Raw genomic sequence first — 24710 nt, 5'->3', positions numbered from 1 at the left:
TTAGCCCCATTGAAGTCAATGACTTATATTATTGGCCTGGTTCTTAACTTTTAGAACCAAGCAAATAGGATATTGACTTTAATGGGGCTAATTATGTATTCATAGGGTCATATATAGGGGCTCCCATGGACCAATTCTAACCATATTTAAGTTGTGGTGATTTTTTATCATGCTCTACCAAAAATATGTCATTAAAAGCGCTGAAATGCAAAAAAGGGAAAATTGATTGCGTCACACTTCAGTAATAGCTTTGATCCAACTGAGGCATGGCTTGTCACTGTTCAAAACTCACCTATATCCGACAAAGGAAATTTAATTGGTGGTGTGGAAAATCTGTTTATCTGACGGTCAATCGGATCGGGGTCGCCCTAGCCACTAACCCGTCTCTGTGGTCTAGTGGTTAAGGCACCGGCGTTTAAAGCTTGACACCCGCGTTCGACTCCCGGCGGAGACATTTTTTTTCGGCATCACCAATATTTTTTTCCAAAGGGCATATTTAACTAAACGTTATTTTGGTCTTTCTGTTCAACAGTCTGTCACCCAATTGACAGCCCTTGTCTTAACGGAGGAACATGTATGCCCACAGGACTTAATTGTTCATGCACTGATGATTTTGAAGGGCGATTCTGTGGTTCAGGTAAGAAAGGAGAAATAGATGTTTATTATTACCCGAATCAGACATCTGAGCAAGGAATTTACAAAACCGTATTACCCTAGGTTTCATGAATATCGGGAAGGGACGGGTATATTTTTTGCAATTTTCTCGGCCTTTCTGCGCGTAATGACTTTACAGGCAGAGATATTGCATCTGCCATCTAAATACAGTGATTTTTTTTGCCAATGTCAAATGTCCATAATTCATGTAATTTTGTTACCCGCTCAATCAATTTATTATATTGTTCATATGTAATTTGAGATGGCTATCCACTATGCCCATTTTAATGTGCGAGAGAGCGAGGTGAGCCAGCAAACTTTCAGAGATGGGAGATTGCTTGGTGTTCCGGCTATTACTTTATTATTTTGTAAGAAAATAAAAACGGTCTTGAAATATAATACATATCAAATCTTATATAATTGTAAGCTAGGGTATAGAACGAACTTTTTAAAGTAGCTCTTGAATATATTTTAAATACATACAAATCTAATTCAAGATGAAACTATGGGGTCAATATTTCAGAAGCTAAATGACAGTTGGGAAATATGCAAATCATCATTGTACTTGTATCATATTGAAACGAGCAAATAACATCCTTCATTTTATTCAAATAATTGTATTAATATCTTTGGGTCAGTGTTAGGAGAGTATTGAGACATCAATGAATTGCAAACCGATTCGGGTCAGATCAGTTCTTAAAGCAAATGGCAGCCTAGAACAAAATACAATTTGACTAGTTTTTAATAGGAACTCGTCAGAACGAACATAATTTTAGATTAACTTAGATGATATTCGGTTGTCAATGGAGCAGACATAGAGGTTTAAAGGCGTATCATTATGGTAATTCATATTCGTCCGCCATGAACAGAATCGTGGTTGGCTACGCAGAATGTGAATCTTAGAATACATTGTTCCCACTGTCGTGTGACCCTTTACGAACACCATGACTGACCTTTTCTAACTGATCGCAATTTCCTTAATCTTTCAAGATTTTCAAAGGATCAATGTTATTGCTACGACTGATCAGATTACGATGTATTACGATTACACAAAGAATAAGACTAGTTTCTTTTTTAATTGTGACGCAAATCGTAGCAGCTGGAACTAAGCAATCTGTCGCGATCCTATTTTCAAAGAAACTTGCAATTGCATTTGATGAGAACACCCTAACCTATAAAATCATCTCGACCAAAGCTCGGAATAGAAGCAAGACTACTTAAATCGAAATTGAAAACCCTTTCGATCCTCCCGATAGAAATAAATACAAACTGAATTCGAAGTCGTAATGACTTCATCATCAGTTGCGGCTTGAATCCGAACACAGGTAGATTTCTGATTTTAGTATTTCTAGCATTGTGCCGAATGTGTAATAAAATTATTTTTACTAGGAACTTGTAAATTTAATTAGTCAGGGTTATAATTGAGCAACGTATAGAGTAGAGCCACTTCTTTATATGTAGCTGTTAGAGGAATTAAAGCCTACTCTTTCCTCTCCAAGTAGGTTCTAGGTGGTAAGAGTGGCAGAACTATATATCACAACCGCCTTTTTGCATCAATGGGGGCTCCAAAATGGTGAATTTTCCAATAAATAAGCAATAATGAAAAGGGGGTTGGGTGATTTCCACAGCCCTCTGATGTGGATAGGCTTTTATCTGTGAACATGTCTTTATGTGTTGCTGTTAAAGCAAAGCCTATTATTTTTCTCTCCAAGTATTTTCAAGGGTGAAAAACGGCAGAAACATAATCAGAAATGACTTTCTGCCTCAATGGGGTCTCCAAAGTAGTGATTTCTTCAGTAAATAGGCATAATGCAAAAGGGATGGGTGAGTTCGAGAGCCACCTGGAGGGGGTAGGCTTTTATTTTCCTGCACTTCTTTATATGTGACTGGTAAAGCAAAACCTATTCTTTCCTTCCTAAGTGGTTTAAAGGCATTAAAAGTGACAGAACTATATATCAGAAACGCCTTTTTGCCTCAATTGGGGCTCCAAAATGGTGAATTTCAAGGGGGGGGGGATTTCGACAGTCCCCTGAAAGAAGTACGCTCTTATTTGCCTGCTCTTCTTTATATGTGGCTGATAAAGAAAAACATATTCTTTCCCCCCTGATAAATAGGCAATAATGCAAAATGGATGGGGTGATTTAAACAGCCTCCCGGAGTGAGTAGGCTTTTATTTGCCTGCACTTCTTTATATGTGGATGATAAAGCAAAACCTTTTTTTTCCTCCCTTAGTGGTTTCAAGGCAGTAAAAGTGACAGAACTATATATCAGAAACGCATTTTTGCCTAAATGGGGGCTTCAAAACGGTGAATTTTTAAATAATTATGCTAAAATGGAAAAGGAATGGGGTGATTTTAACAGCTTCCCGGAGGGGGTAGGCTTTTTTCTGTTCCAGCACTTGTTTATATGTAGCTGATAGAGCAAAGCCTACGCTTTTCTCTGCAAGTCATTGCAAGAAAATGAAATTGGCTTTACATTATAGTAGAAACGCACTTTTGCCTCAATGGGCGATTCAAAGTGGTGAAATTTACAATAAATAGACAATATACATGATAAAGAGGGGGAGGAGTTGACTTAGACAGCCCCTGAGAGGGATAGGTTTCGATGTGCCAGCGCTTCTTAATAATATGTAGCTGATAGAGCAAAGCCTACGCTTTTCTCTCTAAGTAATGGCAAGAAAATAAAATTGGCTGTATGATATAGAAACGCCCTTATGCCTCAATGGGTGATCCAAAATGGTGAAGTTTTCCATAAATAGGCAATATACATTGTATAAAGGAGGGGGTGACTTATACCACGGTCACATTTGCTCTACGGCGGCCGTAAGGCGAGTCGAAAACAGCCGTTTTATTTATTTTACTAAAGCCACCTAAATGTAGCTCGTACAAATAAATGTTAAAACTGCTGTTTTCGACTTGCCGTACGACCGCCGTAGAACAAATGTGACCAAGGTATTAGACAGCCCCTGAGAGGGCTAGGGTTCGATGTGTTAGTGCTTATTTGTGTAGCTGGTAGAACGAACTCTACTCTCTCAAAGCAATAAAATACTATAAATCATAAACGCTTTTTTGCCTTAATCGTAGGTCAAAAATGGTGAATTTACAAATAAATTGGCAATAAGCAAAAGGGGGAAGGTGTGACTTCCCCAGCGCCCCCCCCCCCCCGAGAGGTGTTGGCTTCGATGTACGTGCCACTTCTTTTGATGTATCTGGTAGAAAAAAACTTACTCTTTTCCTCTCCAAGTGGTTTCAAAGTAATTAAAGTGGCTGTACTGTATAGCAGAAAAAATATACGACAACATGATATAGCCAAGGGGGGGGGGGGCTTCGACACCCCCACCCCATGAGAGTGTTAGACTTTGATGTGCCAACATTTTGTTTTATGTAGCTGATAGAGAAAAGCCTACTCTTACTATCCAAGTGGAAGAGCGGAGATAATTGCATTTAATTTTTAACTATACACTGTACATATTACACATGTTATACGTATTAGTCTATGGAAATGCATACAAAAAGCGACATTTCTGAAATTGAAGTATTCAAGTTTGACACCTTATAGATTTGCTAAAAAGCATGATACAGAGTTGGAGTTTCATCCACATGATAATAGTATATCAATAAAGTTTTCTGGAACATTTCAAGGTAATTGATTCATTTTCCTAGAATTGTGTAAATTCATGTATTTGCAAAATTTTCAATTTTTGGGAAAAATGACGAAAATACAGGTTTCTGCTTAAAATATCAGCCAAATAATCTACTTATCCCCTATAAATGGTACCAAATTGTAGGATATTGATTTGTCTTTCATATGACACTCATTTTGTGGCAATGAAATGTTTATGTCAAAATGTATGTACGAAAATTCAAATGTTCTGAAAATTTGGCGGCCATTGTGAAAAAAGCGCCCTCACGGGTTAATTTTCAGGATACAGCCTGGTTACTTCATATATTCATATTCAGCGTAAAAAACTGGTTTAGAAGCACTATATGAAAATTTCTCATTTTCCTTGTGGCACCTTGCTCAATTATAACCCGGACTAAATGCAAAATGCTATTTGTTCAAAGAGTCACAACGTAGTTGATCATATAGTTAATGCTGCGCTTTACAGACATGACACGAACGTCATACACCAACCCGAAGAAATTGTGGCAGTGGTTATAGACAAGAAGTTCATCTTACCTTAACATGGTATACTTTTGTGACGTCATTAAAAGACGTTTATTTTTGGTTTGTTTTCAGTTAAATGTGATCCCAACCCCTGTGCCAACGGAGGGACCTGTGAGGACGGTGCTTGTTCATGTGAACCTGGGTTTTCAGGCATTCTCTGTCAAGATGAGCGTTTGTATTTTGTTTGTTTGTTTGCTCCTTTATCAATGCACTCCCTTTCTCACAGTACAATAACCGTAAGAATGCAGGGAATCTTTAAGGAAACAATAATTCTTTTAATTGAAATACATTTTTCAAAGTACATAATAATATCTCATGACTTTCAGGCCTAAAAACGGCAAATCTTCCAGCTGTAAATGGGGACATTGTCAAAACTGAATTAAAATAAGGAAGTCCTGAGTTACAATTGGTTGATTAAAGGTTATGCTAAAAATAATTTAAAAATCATGATGAAGAACGAGTTGCCTGTTGAATCAAGCTAACATAACTTGTCGCTTCGTTCACCGACTAGCATTGATGGTGAAAGATTTCCCAGTCTTTGGAATTTGAAACGTTCGCAAGCGACCTCTTACTCCTCTCAGTTGAGTCAAGTTTATTTTGTTTTCATATCTCACAAAATATTAAATACAATGTAACTTTCATCAAGAAATGATAAATCATTAATGATGAAATAATACAATACATCGCAATAATTCAATACAATAAAGACAATAGTTATAGTTACATTTAACATTCGAACGTTCCAGATTAGATATAAGATGAGGATATGAAGGGTAAACTAATTTATAGCTTGTCTTTTATTCTCTTTCCATTACCCCCCCCCCCCCCCCTAAGGGCCATGGCATTTGCAATGAACCTGTAGGATACAATTTATATTGTTCTAAGTATGAAGTATCACTAGATTTTTAAATTTGCAAGATTCAAGTTCAACCCCTAGGGAAAGAACGGCTAGATATAGACCCTGCAGCGGGCCCTGCAGTGAATTTATTTGTCAATCAGAGCCCCTTAAAAATATCTTTAGTCTAATCCGGCTTGGGGCCCGTTGCAGAAAGAGTTGCGTTTATTAAAACGCAAGCCAAAAAATCAATCGCAAGTCCCAAGTGCGCGCTGTTGATTGGTTGAAAATCAAGTTGCGCATGATTTTTAGAGTTGCGATCGATTGCAATTCTTTCTGCAACAGGCCCCTGATCAGCATCTGACAACTACGCAATAATTACCTTGAATATCAATGTGTTTTCCAAGATTCATGAGTTATAAACTGGATACATAACGACACACTCCAAAATGTTGAACAGTGTGTTTTCTAACACTCCTTTCGCAGGCTAGAAATGAACTAGTCCATAGAAATAAGAATATTCTATGTAACAAGATCCTTCCTTAAATTTCAAGCAAAGTAAGATACACATGAGATAAAATTCAATGAACATAACTGGTGAATAATAACTATAAACATATGGGTCAAAATGCTAATGTGCAGCTTCCTAAGAAGTCAACAAACCGCGACGACTTTGTATTGTATTGTGCGTGAGATAATGTCACTGCTCAGCGATGGCGCCTTGCCAAATACATTTCTGCATGTGAATATTCATGACGTCATATTCTAATGCATCAAAATATGCTAGTGAATATAAAGTTAAATAGACATTATTATGTGTATATATATATATATCAAACAATATTCAAAACATATATTGTACAGTGATATATGTTTTACAATTGAAAAAGGGAAGGACTATTTTTCTCCTCGGTGGGCTGATACCGGACCCACGTGACCCCAAAAGTAATAAGGTTTCGCTGTCTGTGATAAAATTTTGCCACACCCGAATTGTTCGTATGGGGGTAAAAACAGAAAAATCAAGCAGAAAAGGTAAGAAATTAGTTTGGTCACTTTAATCTTCTGTCATATTGTGGGGATCGCTTTTCTACAATAAAATTATTTTATCATAACCAACATAAGTTCCTTAATATTTTGTTTATGGTATTGACAAAGTAGTCATCGAATCTTGTCGGTACCCTGTAAAACAAACGTTCATATTAGTAAATGACGTGTAATTAAATTAGAATCAATGCTTGTGTTTGAATGATGTATTTCTCTCTCATTTCATAATTTAAAGAAGATATGGATTTTGATACGTGTCGAAACCGAATCCGCCATTTAGTTATGAACATTTTTTAATGTATATTATTCCCCTCTCCATTTCTCTTTTCATTCTTTAATCGGTGTTGAAGAATCATAGGGGCAGCACCCTGTCTCCTGCAGCGATACTCCGACTATATAAATGAAAACGGATGCAATCAAATGAACCCTGAATATCATTTGCAACTTGATATTTCATCAATGAAAATCGCGAATTCGGGATTTGCGTTATGATTTGTTTTTAACTTGGGTATAAACCCCACCTCTTCTGCAACGGGTCCCAGGTATGATTAACCTTGACCATGTTTATAAGACTAGTTCTTAACTCTTGTCTCTTCATATCTTAGTGACATCTGTTGAGTGTGACAGTGGTTCAATGACTGTCACCATTGATAAACGTCTTATCTCTGGTGATGCTGCTGAAGTTCATTTCACAAACAAATCCTGTTTTGGAGTCGAATCCAGCTCAAATCCTAATGAGATAACTCTGACTACAGACTATATTGAATGTGGCACCATCACCGAGGTATGACTCGTAAAGAATTATATAGTACAACATTTTATAGGGGGTAGTCTCGGCCGAATATGATACGGAATAAACAGATGAATGATTATTGAAATCGCTGAAAATTTCGTCGAAATCTGATAAGGAATAACGAAAGTTTTGACATATTAGCTGATTATTTTGTCTATCTCTACTTATTATAATCTGTTAATATCATACATCATTATTTGTTCTGATTGTGAACATTGGCCAGTTAAATATTAGATTCATATATAAACCTCTAATACGTGAAACTAAAAGATTTATTCATTTTTTTTTTGGGGGGGGTTAAAGGTTAATCTTTATGATTAATAGATTTAGTCTTTAGTAATATTAGAATTAACTCCGTAGTTTGCGGATACGACCCAAAGTATTTTGTTTGACCATTGGAACTATTGTGTAGACAACAAAAATCATACCTCTTGGGCGAATATAAGATGAAAAATGTTACTTTGTAAGTAACAGCAGCCATTTTAGACTTCATTTTTAGAAGTCGTCTTCGATTTTTGACATTCTGACCTTTTATCTTGTCGTTATGTAATATTTGACCCTTTAAACAATGTTTACCAAAATGATATTCCCTAGGCGTAGAATGTAGAACGAACTGTCGTTTTTTAGTATGAAAAAGAATCCATTTTTGAGGGCCATGATCTTGATTTTTTTTGACATACATGACAAATGGCTGTCCCCGTACCCTTCCAAATGTTCTACCAAACCCTTAAAACCACAGAATAGAAACAAAACTAAAGACACTTAGTTTGTGATTTTGATACTTTGACAGCCATTTTGGACTCCGTATTGGATTGTGGAAAGTGCTCCTGGAGGATTTACGAGGACTTTTATTAATAATAATAATAATAATAATAATAAATAATAATATAGGGTATTTATATTGCGCACATATCCACCCTGTTAGGTGCTCAAGGCGCTCCTATATTACCCGGCTCTGCTAGGCGTTCATAGCGCACATAGCTTTTTAAGGAATTACTTCCTACCGGTACCCATTTACCTCACCTGGGTTGAGTGGAGCACATTGTGGATCAGTTTCTTGGTGAAGGAAATTACGCCAAGGCTGGGATTCGAACCCACGACCCTCTGTTTCAAAGTCCGAAGACTAATCCACTGGGCCACAACGCTCCACATTATTATGTTATTCTAAACATATTCCTGGGCCTATCCTGAAAAAATCAGCTTGTTGCCAGAAATGTCCTTGTTAAAGCTATTGTTCCTTGCCTACTTGTTGTGAATTAAGAATTCTAACATTTCTGCTTCTTCTACAGAAAACATGCAGGTAGTAAAACTGTTGAACATCTTGTTTCCATTACAGGACAGAAACTCTACAGTGGTTTTCTCCAATGATATCACTTATGAAAAACCTGAAGCTGAAGGAGATACAGAAATCACTCGTGAATATCAAATGCAACTTCATGTTGAATGTTCTTTGGACAAATCAGAAACAGTTGATGGGTCCTTCAAACCACACCTTGGTAAGGTTGCCTTCAGCGACAAGAGCACTGGTACCTTCGATCTAACAATGAAAAGATTCGAGTCAGCGAGTTTTGCGAATGAAGACTCCAGCACCGTCTGGCTGGGTTATGAGCTCTTCTTCGGGGTAAATCTTAATTCTGTGCAAAGCGTTGGAATGTTCATTGATGAAGCCTGGGCTACAGCTTACCGCGATCCGGATAGTAAACCACGACACGATCTGATAAAGGACGGGTAAGTGCACTTTATATGGAACCCTCTTGAAATCGTATACCAAATCATGAATGGAGCAAGTTTTCTGAGTAAAATCTATAAATTAAATCATAGATATATTGAATATTACAGTCATATTTCATTCATCTTAGTATATCATAAGTAATTAAAATTCCAATTATTAATACCGTAAGAAAAGGAATTCCAGGCCAAATTTTGCCGTAATTGCCATTTGCATTATTACACTATAGTACGCCTCATAAAAAGTGTTTTAGCGGTGAGAGACCGGTTTAGTGTCAGCAATAATCGTTTAAGTTTCCTGTTTTCGTATTTGATACATGACTTTGGTTTCATAAACAGCTTAATTAGCCTTCAATCTAGTATTCACTTGTCAATGCTGCATCATATGCAATATTCTAGTTAATACCCTGTCATCGTAATTCGGAAAATGCTTTAGTCATTAGTTTATTCATTTAAAAAAATGATACACAAGTCATGTAGAACCCAATTGCTCAAATATATATATGATTTTATATTATTTATGGTTTCCTTAATAAAAAAAACCCCGAAATAATAAATTGATAAAAAATAACATAATGTAGGTTCCCATTCCCAAAAGGTACAGGGAGAAAGCGTTGCAACATGATGTTCAGGGAATTGTCAGAAGATGAACCACAAATTTAGACGTCAACAATGCAGGGCCCTGATTTTTGTCTCGCCTGCATAGATTGAAGAGCGAGACTAAAGGCACCGCTTTTGCGACGGTGTTGTCAACATTAAAATCCTAACCAATTTAATTTTTCTATGTCATCATAACTTAAGAAACACATGGACCTAGTTCTTGAAACTTACACATAGGGGTTACAAGTATTATTGAATATCCTGTCTGGGTTTCGGGTCACGTTACTATGGTCAAAGGGCATTTAGGGTCAACGAACTTTGACCATGTTGGGGGTATTTGTGCAATTGTCATCATAACCTTAAAATTTTATGGATCTAGTTCATGAAACGTAATCATAAGATCAATTAATTATCCTTGAATTCTCTTTGAGAGTTTCAAGTCACAGCCTCAATGTCAAAGGTCGTTTGGGGTCAGCGAACTTTGATAATGTTGGGGGTATTTGTGGTATTGACATCATAACTTAAAAACTTTGTAGATCTAGTTCATGAAACCTGGACATAAGAGTCACCATGTATCTCTGAATGTCATGTGAGCGTTTCAGGTCACATGAACAAGATCATAGGTCATTTCAGGTCAATGAACTTTGGGCATGTTGGGGGTATTTGTTGAATTGGCATCATACATGTAACTTAATGTAAGTTAATGGATCTTCATGTACACATGTAGTTCGTGAAACATAGACACAAACCTAATCAAGTATTTTTGTACACATAATGGGTCACATGCACTTTCAAGATGAAAATCTGATTCAGTAGTTAACACTTAATGTATATAAGTAGAATCTATAATTTGTAATTACTCTTCGTTTTTTAAATTAGTTTTAACTTGTCTTTTAATTTACTTGATTTATTTGGGTTCAATATACATTTAAGAAAATTCACGTACTGCTAGCTTGTTTGATTGAGTAAATCCAACCCAATTAGGCAAAGATGATTATTACTTATACAATCATGTTGAATTTACTTATATTTATAAATTAACGCCTTATTTAAATAATGCATGAATATTCTTTAGAGCAAGTAAATGATTCTTTTTTAAATAAATGTCATATCTATTTGTGTCTGCAATTGTTTTGGATAGGGGCGTGCAAACTATTTTATTCTTTTGTTGAATCAAAACAATAGCAGCAGTTAAGAGTCATTTAGCAGAAATTTCAGATTTCTTTTTAGGCTTTTCGGAAAATACTTATGTTATTCTTACTGTTTTATTTGTAAGAACGAAAGGATCGCATATAAATATCAATTTCAGTACCAATACATGTACAGTTAAGTGACAATGCAAAAAGTCTAATATTTGGATAAAAAATGTCTAAGATGATAATTATGCCACTAAAAGTGGGACGTGGGGGAGTGGACTTTCGTGATTCAAAAATTCACGGAGTTCCACTCCCCATTTGTTTTTTTTTCAAATATTTTAGAGATTGTTTTACTTAATTGAATTAAGTTATTGTAACTTAATCTTCTTGAGTAAATTGGATGCAAAGAAAATGAGTACATTTTACTTAAAACTGCCAAAGTCATAAATACTTGAAAAAAAGGGCAATTTGAGTAACTTCAACTAATTTTTTTTTTTACAGTGTGGTCATGGTCAAAGGTCACGTTGTGTCAATGGTCATAGTATTTTATTATCATATGAGTGTTTTTTGTGATCAATTATCCAATAGCTGTTTTCAAAGTCAGTACTGCTGTTATGTTAAATCATGTAAAGCAGGCGAGACTGCCAGAGGCGTTTCATTTGTTTTTTTTTATTGGAGGTGCTGATCTAAAGTTTGATAAAAAGGCAATGGTTTTAATAGAACATTAGTTTTGTCCGAGAAATTTGACAAGCAAAAAAAAACCGTTTCACTACAAAATGAACGTCACTCTTGTCCCGGAAAAACATTAATAGAAATAAAAGGGTTTATACAAAGTGTAGGACTTACGGGACACATTTCTGCATTTTGCCACACCAACAAGAATTCCAGGGGGTGCTGCATATGGAGAATGATATACGCTAAATATGAATTTCTTGAGTGCAATTCAGCACCCCCGCAGGGCCCTGGGAACGATTTTTTGAGTGGAGGTGTTGAAAAAACAAAAATAAATCAAAAGGTTTTCACTACAAAATGGAAGTAATTTTAGTTCCGAGAAAGTTGAAAAGCAAAAAAAAAAGAAAAAAGAAAGAAGGAAAAGGGTTTCACTACGAAATAAAGGTCATATGGAAGTTGTATTTTTCTATTTTTTCACACCTTCCGGAATTCCAGGAGGTGCTGCCTATGGAAAATGATGCATACAGCACCCCCACGGAAAATCTTGGGGGTGCATCACCCCAAGCACCCCCGCTTCCAAGGGCCATGCAACAATGTTGACATAATAATAATAGAGCTAGTATATAGGTTTGTTCACGGATATCGGAAATATAAGTAATTTGATTGATTTTTAAACTGAATTGATGCCTGGGTGGTAATTACTTATTGATTTTTATTTAGTTTTAAAAAGCGAATATCTAAATAGATAAACCTATACTAAATGCCAAAAAATAAGAAAAATTTGTTAGACAAAGGACAATGAAAATCTAGTAATCGTCTTAAAAATAGAAATATTTTTGTCAAGTATGTTGAGTCGAAATAAATTGTTCACAAAAAATTGAAAATTATCCATTTTAAACTGTACAGTTTGATAATTTTAATTATGTAATCTAATATTAATGAATATTTTTTTTGAGGGGTCCACGATTTACAAGCACAGCTTCACAGTGGACCTCTCCATTTCCAGCATGTTATTTTCAGCCACAAATATTCCATAATAATTATATATATATATATATATATATATATATATATATATATATATATACCTGGTGAAAAAGATATTTTTCTCATTTTTTCATCATTTTTTGTCCCTCAACCAGTTGTATTGCCAATAAGATTAGAAGAATTATCCATATACTTTATGCCCAAGGTGTATATTTCATATAAAATGCTCAGATATTTTTAACATGGTTTATAATATCTATATTTCTGAAAAATAAATGGGTCAAAAGTTTACATACACTTCACTGTTGAAGTGATAAAATGCGTTTAAAAAAGAGGTGCCATGGCTTTCAAGTGGACTTGGAAATGACTTGAGGAATGTGATAATGCTATAATGTCAATTGAATAATGAATGCAGAATTATGCATACCTCTTCCTTGGACATTTGAAGCATGATTCACATTCCATCTTTGTCAAGCAAAGCTAGAATATGACCGATGAATAGGTTTTTTACTTTTGAGTAGACTAATGGCAAAAAATGTTGCCCCGAAGTTCCTGCAGTGATTCAGTGTTGGTATCTATAAATGGTACCACCAATACCATGATGATCAGCACTGCACCATTAGCACCATGGAGAAGTCAAAGCATTATACCGAAGACCGTAGGAAACGTGTTGTTGATTTACACAAGTCTGGTTCCTCTTTAGGAGTCATATCAAAGACTCTAATCATGCCTTGTGCTTCAGTGCAAACCATAATATGCAAGCATAACACTCTCGGCACAGTGCAGACTCTACCAAGATCAGGGAGAAAGCGAAAACCCAACCAGACAGCAGTACACAGGCTTGTCCGTACAGTTCAGCTTAACCCATGGATGACAAAAAAGAGATTTGCCAGGATCTTAAAGTTTCAGGAAGCAAGGTATTCCTCTCTACCATAAAGCGAGTCCTCCATGATCATGGACTGAGAGGCTGCAGGGCGGGGAAGAAGCCTTAACTCCAGGACCAACACCGTACAGCCAAACTGAAGTATGCTGATGAACACCTGGGCAGTGGCGGTGGCAGCATCGTGTTGTGGGGATGCTTTGCAGCAAGTGGTACTGGCTCACTCCTGAAGATTGATGGCACCATGAAGAAAGAGGACTACCTGAAAATTCTTCAGCTAAACCTGAAAAAGTCTGCTAAGAACCTCAATCTTAGCCAAAATTGGGTTCCAACATGACAATTGACCCGAAACACTAGAGTCCAGACCTGAACCCTATTGAGAACCTATGGACAGACCTCAAAAAGCATGTTCGGTCAAGGGAACCAAGGAATGTGACTCAAGTCAATGCCATCTGCCAAGAGGAGTGGTAAAAAATCCCATTGGAGGTCTGCAAGAAGCTAGTGTCGAATTGTCACGTCTACTGAAAGATGTGAATACGAATGGAGGCAGTGCTACCAAGTATTAGGGCTGATGTATGTAAACATTTGACCCTCCAATAAACTGGAAATATATCTATTATGAACCATATAAATGTCTCCAAGTGTTTTTTTATTGAAGTATATGCCAGATATATTTAGAAAAGACCACACTTGTCTGCATCCATGAAATCATATGTTGGCAGGAATGAGTGAAAGTGTAAAAAATTGAGGTTCACTGTTTGTCTACTAGGTGTACGTAAACTTTTGGCCCCAACTGTATATATATATATATATATATATTGTATTACATAATATTACATTTCAATTTGTTATAACTGTATTTATGATGGGTTTTGTTAACTGTTTTGTTGGAAATGAGAAAAAATAAAACTGAAACTGAATTATTATTCAATTGATCATTAATTATATATACATATATATATTATTTTACTAACTTTTCACCATCAAGTCCATGATATAGAACTAATTAAATGGGCAATTTTATGATACATGTAAATCACGAGATAAGTAGCTTCCTAAGAAGATAATTTTCCAACATAGCCACTTGAAATATGCGGTATTAAATTCAACACCAAACATAGGGAATAGAAATGCGGTGTTGATCAACACTAAATATATTCACTGGAAGTATGTGTTGGTAAATCAACGCCGCTATGTGTTATGAGAAGAGCTGATAAATTAGATATTGCATAATTTAAGGAATAAAAGACAAAAGTAATAGTGAGTGAAGGACATTATCGACTGTATCATTTACATGTCACTGACTTGTGCATAATATCTGTCTTGTTAAAATAAGCGAGATTTTAAAAATGTAAGTTGCTTATTTTACATCCGAATTTGATAACATTTTCAGCATCATGCTGTTTCGATTTTTAGCGCTATGCTAAAGTATTTGCACGTATTTTGGTGAATTAATCATCCAGAGTGCCGTATGGGCATTGCGCATAATATGAGACTATCAAAATATTTTCATAATGTATTGACTTTTAATACAGTGTAAATGTATTTGTCATTTTAGGGAGCTTTGACACATATCTATAATAAGGTAATCATATGATAATATGAACATGTCGCACATACATGTATGTGTCAAGTAAAATCCTACAAGCAAAGGTCACATCAACCGATATAAGGCCATGCATTAAAGCAGACCCTAATGTTATTTTTCTAAAAATGACAACATCAAATATTTCAAAAGGAAGAGGATGTTGGAAAATGAATACAGAGGTGTTAAAGGAAAATGTTATCAAGAGAAAATGAAATTATTAATCACTAATATTTTAGAAAGTACAATTTTATCTCCTATCCAGATATGGGAAAACATAAAGATTGATGCACATGAATTCACACAGAGGTATTGTAGAAGCAAGGCTTGCAAAAGAAAGATACGAAGACTATTTTAGAAAAAAAAAGAAATTGATGTTGACATGGATCTCGGTGAACAGAAATAATACATATGTATAAAAAAGAATTGGAATATATGAAAGAGAGTGTAAAGATGATGCTATTAGAGCAAGAGTCGGGTGGTTAGAAAAAAAGGGGAAAAGTGCGCAAGTTATTTCTTAGGTGTAAAGAAATGTAATTCAGAAAGAAAAAAATATCACCCAGTTGCTATCTGTAAGCAAAGGTAAATATACGAAGTATACTAAATAAACAGAAATATTACAGAAAACAGTAAATAATTATATCAATTACATATATCAATCAGTATAGGTTCCAAAGCTGAGTGATGAGGGGAGAAATAAATGTGAAGGGTTGTTTACAAGTGCCGAATGCAAACGTGCTGCCTTTTCTATAAATAAAAACAAATCACCTGGTTTGGATGGTATTCCCATAGAGTTTTATCAAACCTTTTCGAACGACATCAAAGCTATTTTATTATTGAGCGCTCTTAATTAATGCTTCACACATTCCGAAATATCTGAAAGTCAGAAAGCTGGCCTTATTACAATGATTTATAAGAAATGAGATCATAAAGAACTTTCAAAAAAACTGGAGGCTAATCTCGCTTTAAAATTGCGATTATAAAATTATGCTCATAGTTTCGGCCGCACGATTGCAAACGCTTATCGGACAAACTGGTTGAACATCACCTGTCTGCTTCCAATATGATGTCATTGAATTTATGAAAAGGAAACACCCGTATGGTGCTTTAGTGATGTCAGACTTTTCTTAGGCTTTTGATGTAATATAGATCAATTTTGTGTCTTCATAGCTGGAAAAATGAATTTTGGAAACAATTTTCAGACATGGATGAAAATATTGTAAACAGATATTTGAAGCTCAGTATTAGGTAATGGCTGGATATCAGTCTTGTTCAATTCAAAGGGGAATCAGACAAGGTTGCCCAATTTCAGCTTTACTTTTTGTCCTCGCAGCAGAATTTATGTCTAATAAAATAATAAATACATAAAAGGTTAACCTGTTTTGAAACCAGAAAATAATTGTGAGGTCAAAGTACTACAATAATGACGAAGAAACCTTGTTCTTTGTGTTGGATAAAAGATCACTAGGATTGATGAATTAAGAATTTAAGTTATTTGGAAATGTAACAGGTCCAAAACGTAATATAATTACTAAAAACAGTGAAAATGTGGGTGGGGAAAAGTGACTCAAAATGGTCACTCAATGATGTTGTTCTATTATGGACAGATGTTCCTACGAAATACTTATAGGGTTTTACACCTCACCTGATATAGAAAAAGCACGTAAATTGAACTGGTAAAATAAAGTAAAGAAAAAACGACGATTATTGGATAATTGGGGAAAAGAAAGCTTACAATATTTGGAAGAGTAACCATTGTCAAATCTTTAGGTTTATGTCAGTTAGTTCACATTCTCATGGTTGATATTATTCCTGAGAAAATCTTTAAAAGACTGAATTCTTCAATATATACTTTTATTTGGCAAACCAAGATTGAAAAAGTTAACGGACTATTATGACCAAGAAACTGGACAACAGAGAGATCAACATGATTATCTACATACCCCAAAATTAAGCTTTCGACTAAGATGGCTGGTGCGCACTCTTGCGTCAAGTAAAGGAATTTGCTTAATATTTTAGGATGGTTGGAAACTGCTCCTTAATTCAGACTTTGATGCTATGAATGTAAATCATATATGCAAGCACCAACTTCATTGCCTTTTACATTGAAATATTACAGGCCTGGTTAAAGATAAAGAATAATGCTTGTCTACAATATCGCCCTAAAGTAAATTGAAACTTTATTTACCACAATCTTCATAAAAAACATACAAATTAAGAAGTATGAATATTTCAATAAAATACATTACAACAAAAGTGAGTATATTTAAGAATAGTGGAAGGATCACTGAGAAGTTACAAGGAACTTATAAGTTAGTGATCCTGAAATTAACACAAAACAACACAATAAAAAAAATGCAATCAGGAAATACAGAACAACAAACATAACAAAAGTATACAATTGTATCTATAGTAAATTGTAAATGAACTACAATACGCAACTTTGTGGCACAATAAAAAAATGTTACCTTTCGCAACATCACCCTATTTTTTGAAGGATGGTATAAATCTGGGATAGTATTTTTGAAAGATATTCCCAGGAATGGAAATTTCCTATCTACAATGGAAATTTATTCCCTTCTTAAATCGCAGAAGAGTAAGCAAGTATTGACATTTGACTACACTTTACTACATCAGGTTATCCCTAAAACTTTAATAATTCAACACCTTGTACCAATCGCAATAATAAACCTCCATTGGAAATTCCCAAATTATATGTAGGAGCCAAACAATCATATTAAATATATTCATGATATTTCAAGTGTGGCATATGTGTGGCAGTGTATTAATACTGTTTTAAAAAATACCCGACATTGTATGGAATGCGAGTAAACTTAGAAAGGGATATTTTGATAACTTTATGGAAAACAAGAAGGGAATACGTACCTGACAAATCAAGTAATGAGAGCATGCAGTGCGAGCTGAAAATATTGATACAGAGACAATAAAACGGACATTTTACAGAGCACGTTTTGAAAATCAATTTGTAAATAAACTAAAATAATGAAAGCCCGATGTCGGAGCTAAAATATGCTTTGTATCTTGACTTCAAAACTTTACATTTAAAGCTCCTTATCAGCCGATTGAGGAAGAATCTCATCAAACATGCGATGACATGAGAGATTTTTCAATTATATTTTCCAAATCTTCCCTTCACCTTATAGTATTCACTCGTCTTTCTCCATTCTTTTCTCCACCAAGGGGTCCGGGTCACTCGGGCTCCCACTCCCACTTGGATCCGCCTATGTAAATTTGATAAGGCAAAAAAGGGTTTCGCTGCAAAATGAAGGTCGTTTTCGTGACAAAAAAATTGACAAACCAAAAAAGAACAGGGCCTCAGCACAAGATGCTGGTCATTTGTTTATACGTTTTTCCTACATGATTGTGACACACCTACCAGAATTCCAGGGGGTACTTCGAATGGGAAATAATGCACGCAGCAGCCCCTGGGAAAATCTTTGGGGTGCTTATGTGATTATGACAAGATTAATAAGGGACGTAGGATCCATTATTTCGATACAAGACATGGTTATGTTCATTTTGTGTTTGCGACAATCGTTTATATTTTGATACAATCGCATTGTTCTGAATTTTTGTCATATAGATGCCCGGTTGACGAAACAGCTTTAGTTTACTTTCTTGAACCGCATCAAGAAGGCTTTAGCGTGGACTCTTTCCGTTTCGTCGGAGACCATGAAGAGGTATAATGCAACAATTTTACACATATTTGATATTTTTCAAAATAAAATAAATTGGAACAGTTTTTTCCCTGAAAATCCAGTAAAAAATTCGAAATCTAGCATTTCGAGGAAGCTTGAAAACCAGTACTATAAATTGGATCTATTTTTTTTTAAATCTCTAATTTGATTTTATCCATTGATCACATCCCATTGGACAGGTGTACTTTCACTCTGTGGTGAAGGTATGTGGTGCCAATAAGAGCGACGAGTTGCGATCGACAATCCAAGCTACCTGTGATTCTATAAATGGGTCTCATCCGTCTACCGGAGCACCTCCTCAAGATCGCAAACGACGATCTTCAGACTTCCTTTCCACTCAGACGATCAGCAGTGGACCTTTCCTTGTCCGTAATCCAACCAGCGATATGGCCACTGATGGTATGTTTGATATTAACACCCTTCTTCAATCATGTGTTTCATCTTACGTTATCTTAACAATCCAAAACAGAAGTGAAAACGGAAGAAAAATAATTGATTTTCTAAATATGATTATGTGCGTGATATGAAAGTGATTAGGAATCAATCGTTCCTTTCTCTTGTTCACTGGATATCTTTTCGTGCAATCCATATTCAAATTTATGCATTATTTTATACTCCCTTTTTTAGATGTGTCTTCCTCCAATCCGTTTGCGATGCTCACTCTTGGTATGATCGCTGCAGTGGTTGCCATGGTTATTCTGATGGGCGTGGCCAAACTGGTCGGTCGATCAACCAACTACAACTATCAGCGTGTTTCGACCGAAACCATTGAAGGGATTTAGAGAGGCGAGAGCAACCATTGCTCATACAAAGAGGCCCTAAAGTGGATAGAATCTTCCACTGTAGAATTTGAAAATCTGTTTGCGCCTCCTCAGTCTACTTTTAGTTCTAAAATCTAAAGTGTGTAGGTGAGCAATGGAAACGAATACGGATGAAATTATTACTTCTGATACTGCAAAGAGCGATTAGTAACGATTATTTCTGTGAAAATAAACACAATGTAATCCCTTCTTCAAAATTAACTGCAATGATGTTGGTTTGGATAATTTATGATTATGATAAGGTGTCGGGCATCGTGATGATTATTGCAATAATAGTAGTGATCAAGTTGATATTAATGATGAATGTAGTGAGAAACAAATAAACTACAATTCTAATCAATAATTTGATACATATATATATATATATATATGACATATATGATTGTGGTGATGGTTATGAAAATAATGAATAAGTTTAAGTATAAACATTTAGTATTAAGACCGAGTGTGAAGTACGAGCATAAGCATTAAGCACTAAATATGAATATTAAGTATGAGTAAGAAGTAGGACTGTAGGAGAATAAACATTATAGGGGAAGTTCACCTTGTCAAAGAAGTTGATTTTAAGAGTAGCAGAAAAATCTAAACAAATATTGCCGAAGGTGTGAAAAAGTCCATGAAAGAATGAAAACGTTATTGGAACTTTAATATTTTGATTTGTAGCTTGACGTAATTATGTGAGCACTGAATAATCAATAAATTGTCATTTTCTCAGAAAATTTATAAAGGTTAATACTATACCTTCAGTATATCAGTGGACTAATCATTTCCCATTCGTTCCATAAAAAACAACAAAAATAAGTTATAACAAACCATTAAAGAATTAAATTTAGGCTTTTCATATTACCATGATATCACAGCATATGGGAAAGTTGCTAGTTTATAACGTCACAAATCCAAAAATTTAAATTTTGCCAACTTTCTTAGTCTTAAATGGATTTTCCTCAGACCTTCACAAATATATTTTATTATATTTTCTGCTTTTTGTTTACAAACAATTCTTCAGAGTGAACTTCTCCTTTGAGTGTGGATTATGAAATATGGAATTAAGCTATCGGTATTATGCCTATATTATCCTTATGTCAAGGAAATAAAATTTCCACTGGTTACATTCAAATATACGAGCATATTCATAACAAGCGAATCATTTAGTGAAACAATATGAATACAATACCTGAATATTATTTAAATTACGCTACAATATGATCACATTGATAATAACAATATTAATTATTTGAAAATTTTAGTTTTTATGAATTGGTAATTTTGATTTATTGGGACATATAATAATGACGGTGATGGTTATTTTAATGATGAATAAGGTAATATTAGTGATCACATCGATGTATACAATAATTAACGTAGTGAAAATCATAAATTTCAATTATTTCGTTTATATGATAATAATGGTGATGGGATGATAAAAACAAAAATAGTAATAATAATAATCATCACTGCTGAAGAAAGAGGTGGTCTGCCGCTATGCTGATAATAAAACCATGTCTTTTCTCATATAGATATATAAGATAGAGAAATAAATTGCCATTGGGGTAAATAAATGCATTACACGATAATAAGTTTAATGATTAATGTTTAAAATTTAATCCAGATTTTGTTAAAATCTTACTAATCTCACTAAGTGGTAAAGACTATTTGGTCTTAAGTGATATCCAATTTATATGCATGAAATTTTGATTTCTTTCATTTCAGAGAAATGGTAATCACACTATTATTCATATTCATGTGTTAAAAGATTGTTGGAGCTTTAAATTTAAGAGGTCATACGTTATGGTTCTAATTGATATCATTTTATTCAGTTTGTGAGGAAGATTCATTATCGACGATTTCATCTTTTTGAGAATGATAGTTGAACTAAAGTGAATCTTACTTTTTTAAAGGAAAAAGCACAGAGTAACTTCTTGACAATACCTAATTTTGAAGATATATAAATAACAAAATTCAGGGAAAAAACATGATAGCCTACTTAGGAGAAACCATATTTGAGTTCTCTCCTCGTTTGATGTAACTCTATACAGTATATAGGCCTCTATTGACCTTTACCTGTTATACAGTGCGTTTTAATGATAAGTTGACATTACAAAAGTATTTTAAACTGAACAATAAATCAATATGGTGATACAATATACAATGATACCAGAAAATGGTTTGCACAAACATTTGTATTTTCCTTTTTTGACGACTTTGCTACCACAAGTAAATATTTCAAACTCAGGTACACATGACTTTGGTCATTTGTGTCAGCTCGACAGAGGAAATAACATGAAACAAATCATTGTAAACAAAGTTTATTTTATACTTGTTTTTTTCTTCAAATCTTTCCCCGGGCATAACAAGGAGTATGTAAAGCGCATCATCGCATATAGTTTTAAAGGACTATTTCACAGTTTAAACCTGGTTTTAAACATACTGTATGCTGAAGAAATTATTATGTAACTGATCGTTTAGCGGCAGATCTCCTCTGGATGATGTGACTGAATAAATGAGGGTACAGCGGGATATGCTCTTGTATAGTTTTGTCATTGATCTCGACAAAGGATAGAGAAAGAGAGGGTGTATGTGAGGGTGTGTGTAGGAGGATGTTTATGAGTGTGTGTGTGTGTGTGAGAGAGAAGGGGGGAGACAGAGCGTGTGTGGGAAGATGTTTATAGGTGTGTGTGTATAATAATATCGGTATATTCACCCTTGATATCAACTTCAGTTCTGAAAACTGTTCTCCCAGCGGGCCCTGCCATTATTGTATGAGAGGTAGGGAGTGAGATGCGTGTGTGGGAGGTTGTCCATTAGTGTGTGTTTGGGAGAGAGCGTGTGTGTGGGAATGTCAGGGTGCGTGTGTGTGTGAGTGCGTGTGAGAGAGGCAGTGACAAAGTGATCTTGCGGGGGTGTGTATGGATGGGTGGGTGAGAGAGGAATAAAGATGTACAGAGAGATGTTTAAAGGGATGCTCTAGGCTTAAATATATATACACTCAGCAAAAAAGTTCTTGGACACTTATAAAAGTTAAAATATTCCATGTAGATATTTGATTAAAGGCAAATTACAACATGACCAGACAATATTCCTCTTCCAGTATGACATGGCATTTTCATGTGAACAGTCATGCATGGATGGTTAAATGCTTTAAACAATAGCAATGTCAGTAAAAGAAAATTGCAAGAAATGGATCAGTCAGTGCATGGCTGGTTACAGGCATTAAACAAGAGCAACGTCAGTAAAAGAAAATTGCAGGAAAACGATCAGTCATTCTTTCAGTTGTGAAAGTTTGTGTGGCATGAATATCCATTAAACGATAAAGACAAACTTAAAGTCAAATACCACTCTAAAAGTGAAGAGAAAGTTATCCAACTTGGATGCATCACTATTCCACTGGAATTTTAAGTCAAAGTTAGTCGATGAAAAAAAATGTCAAATTTCAGTATCTTTGCATACGCAAAATATCCTTTTCTGCAGGGGTGGTGGCCCTAGGTCACCCACTCTTAGGGCGGTCTCTAACTTTATCAGTAGCCATATACATGTACCGCTTGTTCAAATTTGACATTGTTTTTGGTGAAACTTGGAAATATCGAGCTACTTGTCTAAATATGATTACCCAGACTGCAACATTCCTATTGCTCTTGCACGCTCTTGGTTGGAAAGCTTCATCTTGAAAGTAGGTGTCCAAATGATTCATCTCATTATGCATCTCATGATGCATCCCTAAGTATTCAATTCAAATGATAACCACAGTGTCTTAAAATTGTTGAATGTATGCTTACAGGATGGCCATGATCATTAGCATTTGAATGGTCCATTTCTTACAATTTTCTTTTGGTGACATTGCTATTGTTTAAAACATTCAACCACCCGTGCATGACTGTTCACATGAAACTGTCATGTCATACTGGAAGAGGAATATTGTCTGGTCGTCATTGTGACATACAATAATTTGCCTTTAATCAAATATCGATATGGAATATTTTAACTTTTATAAGTGTCCAATAACTTTTTTTGCCGAGTGTATGTTTTGAAGAGATAAAGTAAAATGAGACAAACAAAACACTAAAAAGTGACCAAAATCGGCCAAGGACTCACACACATGACATTTTATCATGTTTATAGATTTGCCTTATTCTGGTGAAACAGTCCTCGGCATGTCTTCATGAATATTCATTCGACAAACTAATGATGTCATATCTCCACCCCTCCACTTGTTAATTGTGCTTTATATCGTAAAAATAGTTGTTCTTTTAATCCCTCCAAGAGCTAAACAATTGATTTATTGCATTAGACAGTTTTTGCTACAACTGCTACTACAATTTCATTATAATAGAGACATACCATACATACCACATGAATGCAAAAAATGAAATAATTATAATGATATTACGTACTAACATAAGCAAAAGGAAAATGGGTGTGTGACATGATTAACCACCTAATGAATATTCATGATGATTAGCATATAACGTGTTTTCACAATACATTGGTAAACTTTAAATTGCTATAACTCCTCATATTTGTTTTCAGATTTTGATGAAATATTAAGTACTTTAATAATGGAGGAAAATGAAACCTCCGTGTTTTAATGCACTGTGAATTTTACTGTTTATTTAAGTATGTTTTCAGCCTTGAGAGACAGAAAGAGACAATGACCGAGTGGGATCGTGAGGGTGCATGTGTATGTGAGAGAGACATAAAGACAAACGGTCAGAGGGTGAGATGGGGTATGTCTGTGTGTGAGACAGACATAGATAAATAAATACATAGAGAGTGCGGGGGTGTTTAATTATGTGTGAGGGAGAAGGAAATAGTTAAAGGACAAGTCCAACCCAACGAAAACTTGATTCGAATAAAAAGAGAAGTATTCAACAAGAATAACACTAAAAATTTCATCAAAATCGGATGTAAAATAAGAAATTTATGGCATTTTATAGTTTCGCTTCTTTTCACAAAACATTTATATGCACATCTCGGTCGGTATGTTAATGAGGAACTAATGGCATTACTCACTATTTCTTTTGTATTTTAGTATATGAAATATTTTTATTTTTTCGTCATTGTCATGTGAAAAGAAGTTTCATTCCTCCCTGAA

At 34.9% G+C, this 24710-nt stretch overlaps 1 protein-coding gene across 1 annotated transcript; it reads left to right on the top strand.

The window, feature by feature from the left end:
- The first annotated feature begins 550 nt into the window (after positions 1 to 550).
- LOC121431406 (CUB and zona pellucida-like domain-containing protein 1) lies at positions 551 to 22412 on the top strand. Its single transcript, XM_041628971.1, has 7 exons — positions 551 to 637; positions 4894 to 4992; positions 7306 to 7484; positions 8830 to 9221; positions 18686 to 18782; positions 18980 to 19199; positions 19428 to 22412. The coding sequence occupies exons 1-7, from the start codon at positions 577 to 579 to the stop codon at positions 19580 to 19582; spliced, it is 1203 nt and encodes a 400-aa protein (XP_041484905.1). The 5' UTR covers positions 551 to 576; the 3' UTR covers positions 19583 to 22412.
- The last annotated feature ends 2298 nt before the right edge of the window (positions 22413 to 24710 follow it).

This window comes from Lytechinus variegatus, chromosome 17 (genome assembly GCF_018143015.1).
Source record: "Lytechinus variegatus isolate NC3 chromosome 17, Lvar_3.0, whole genome shotgun sequence".
NCBI lineage: Eukaryota > Metazoa > Echinodermata > Echinoidea > Temnopleuroida > Toxopneustidae > Lytechinus > Lytechinus variegatus.
The sequence above is the reverse complement of the archived record's forward strand: the minus strand, read 5'-3'. Positions and strand labels throughout refer to the sequence as shown.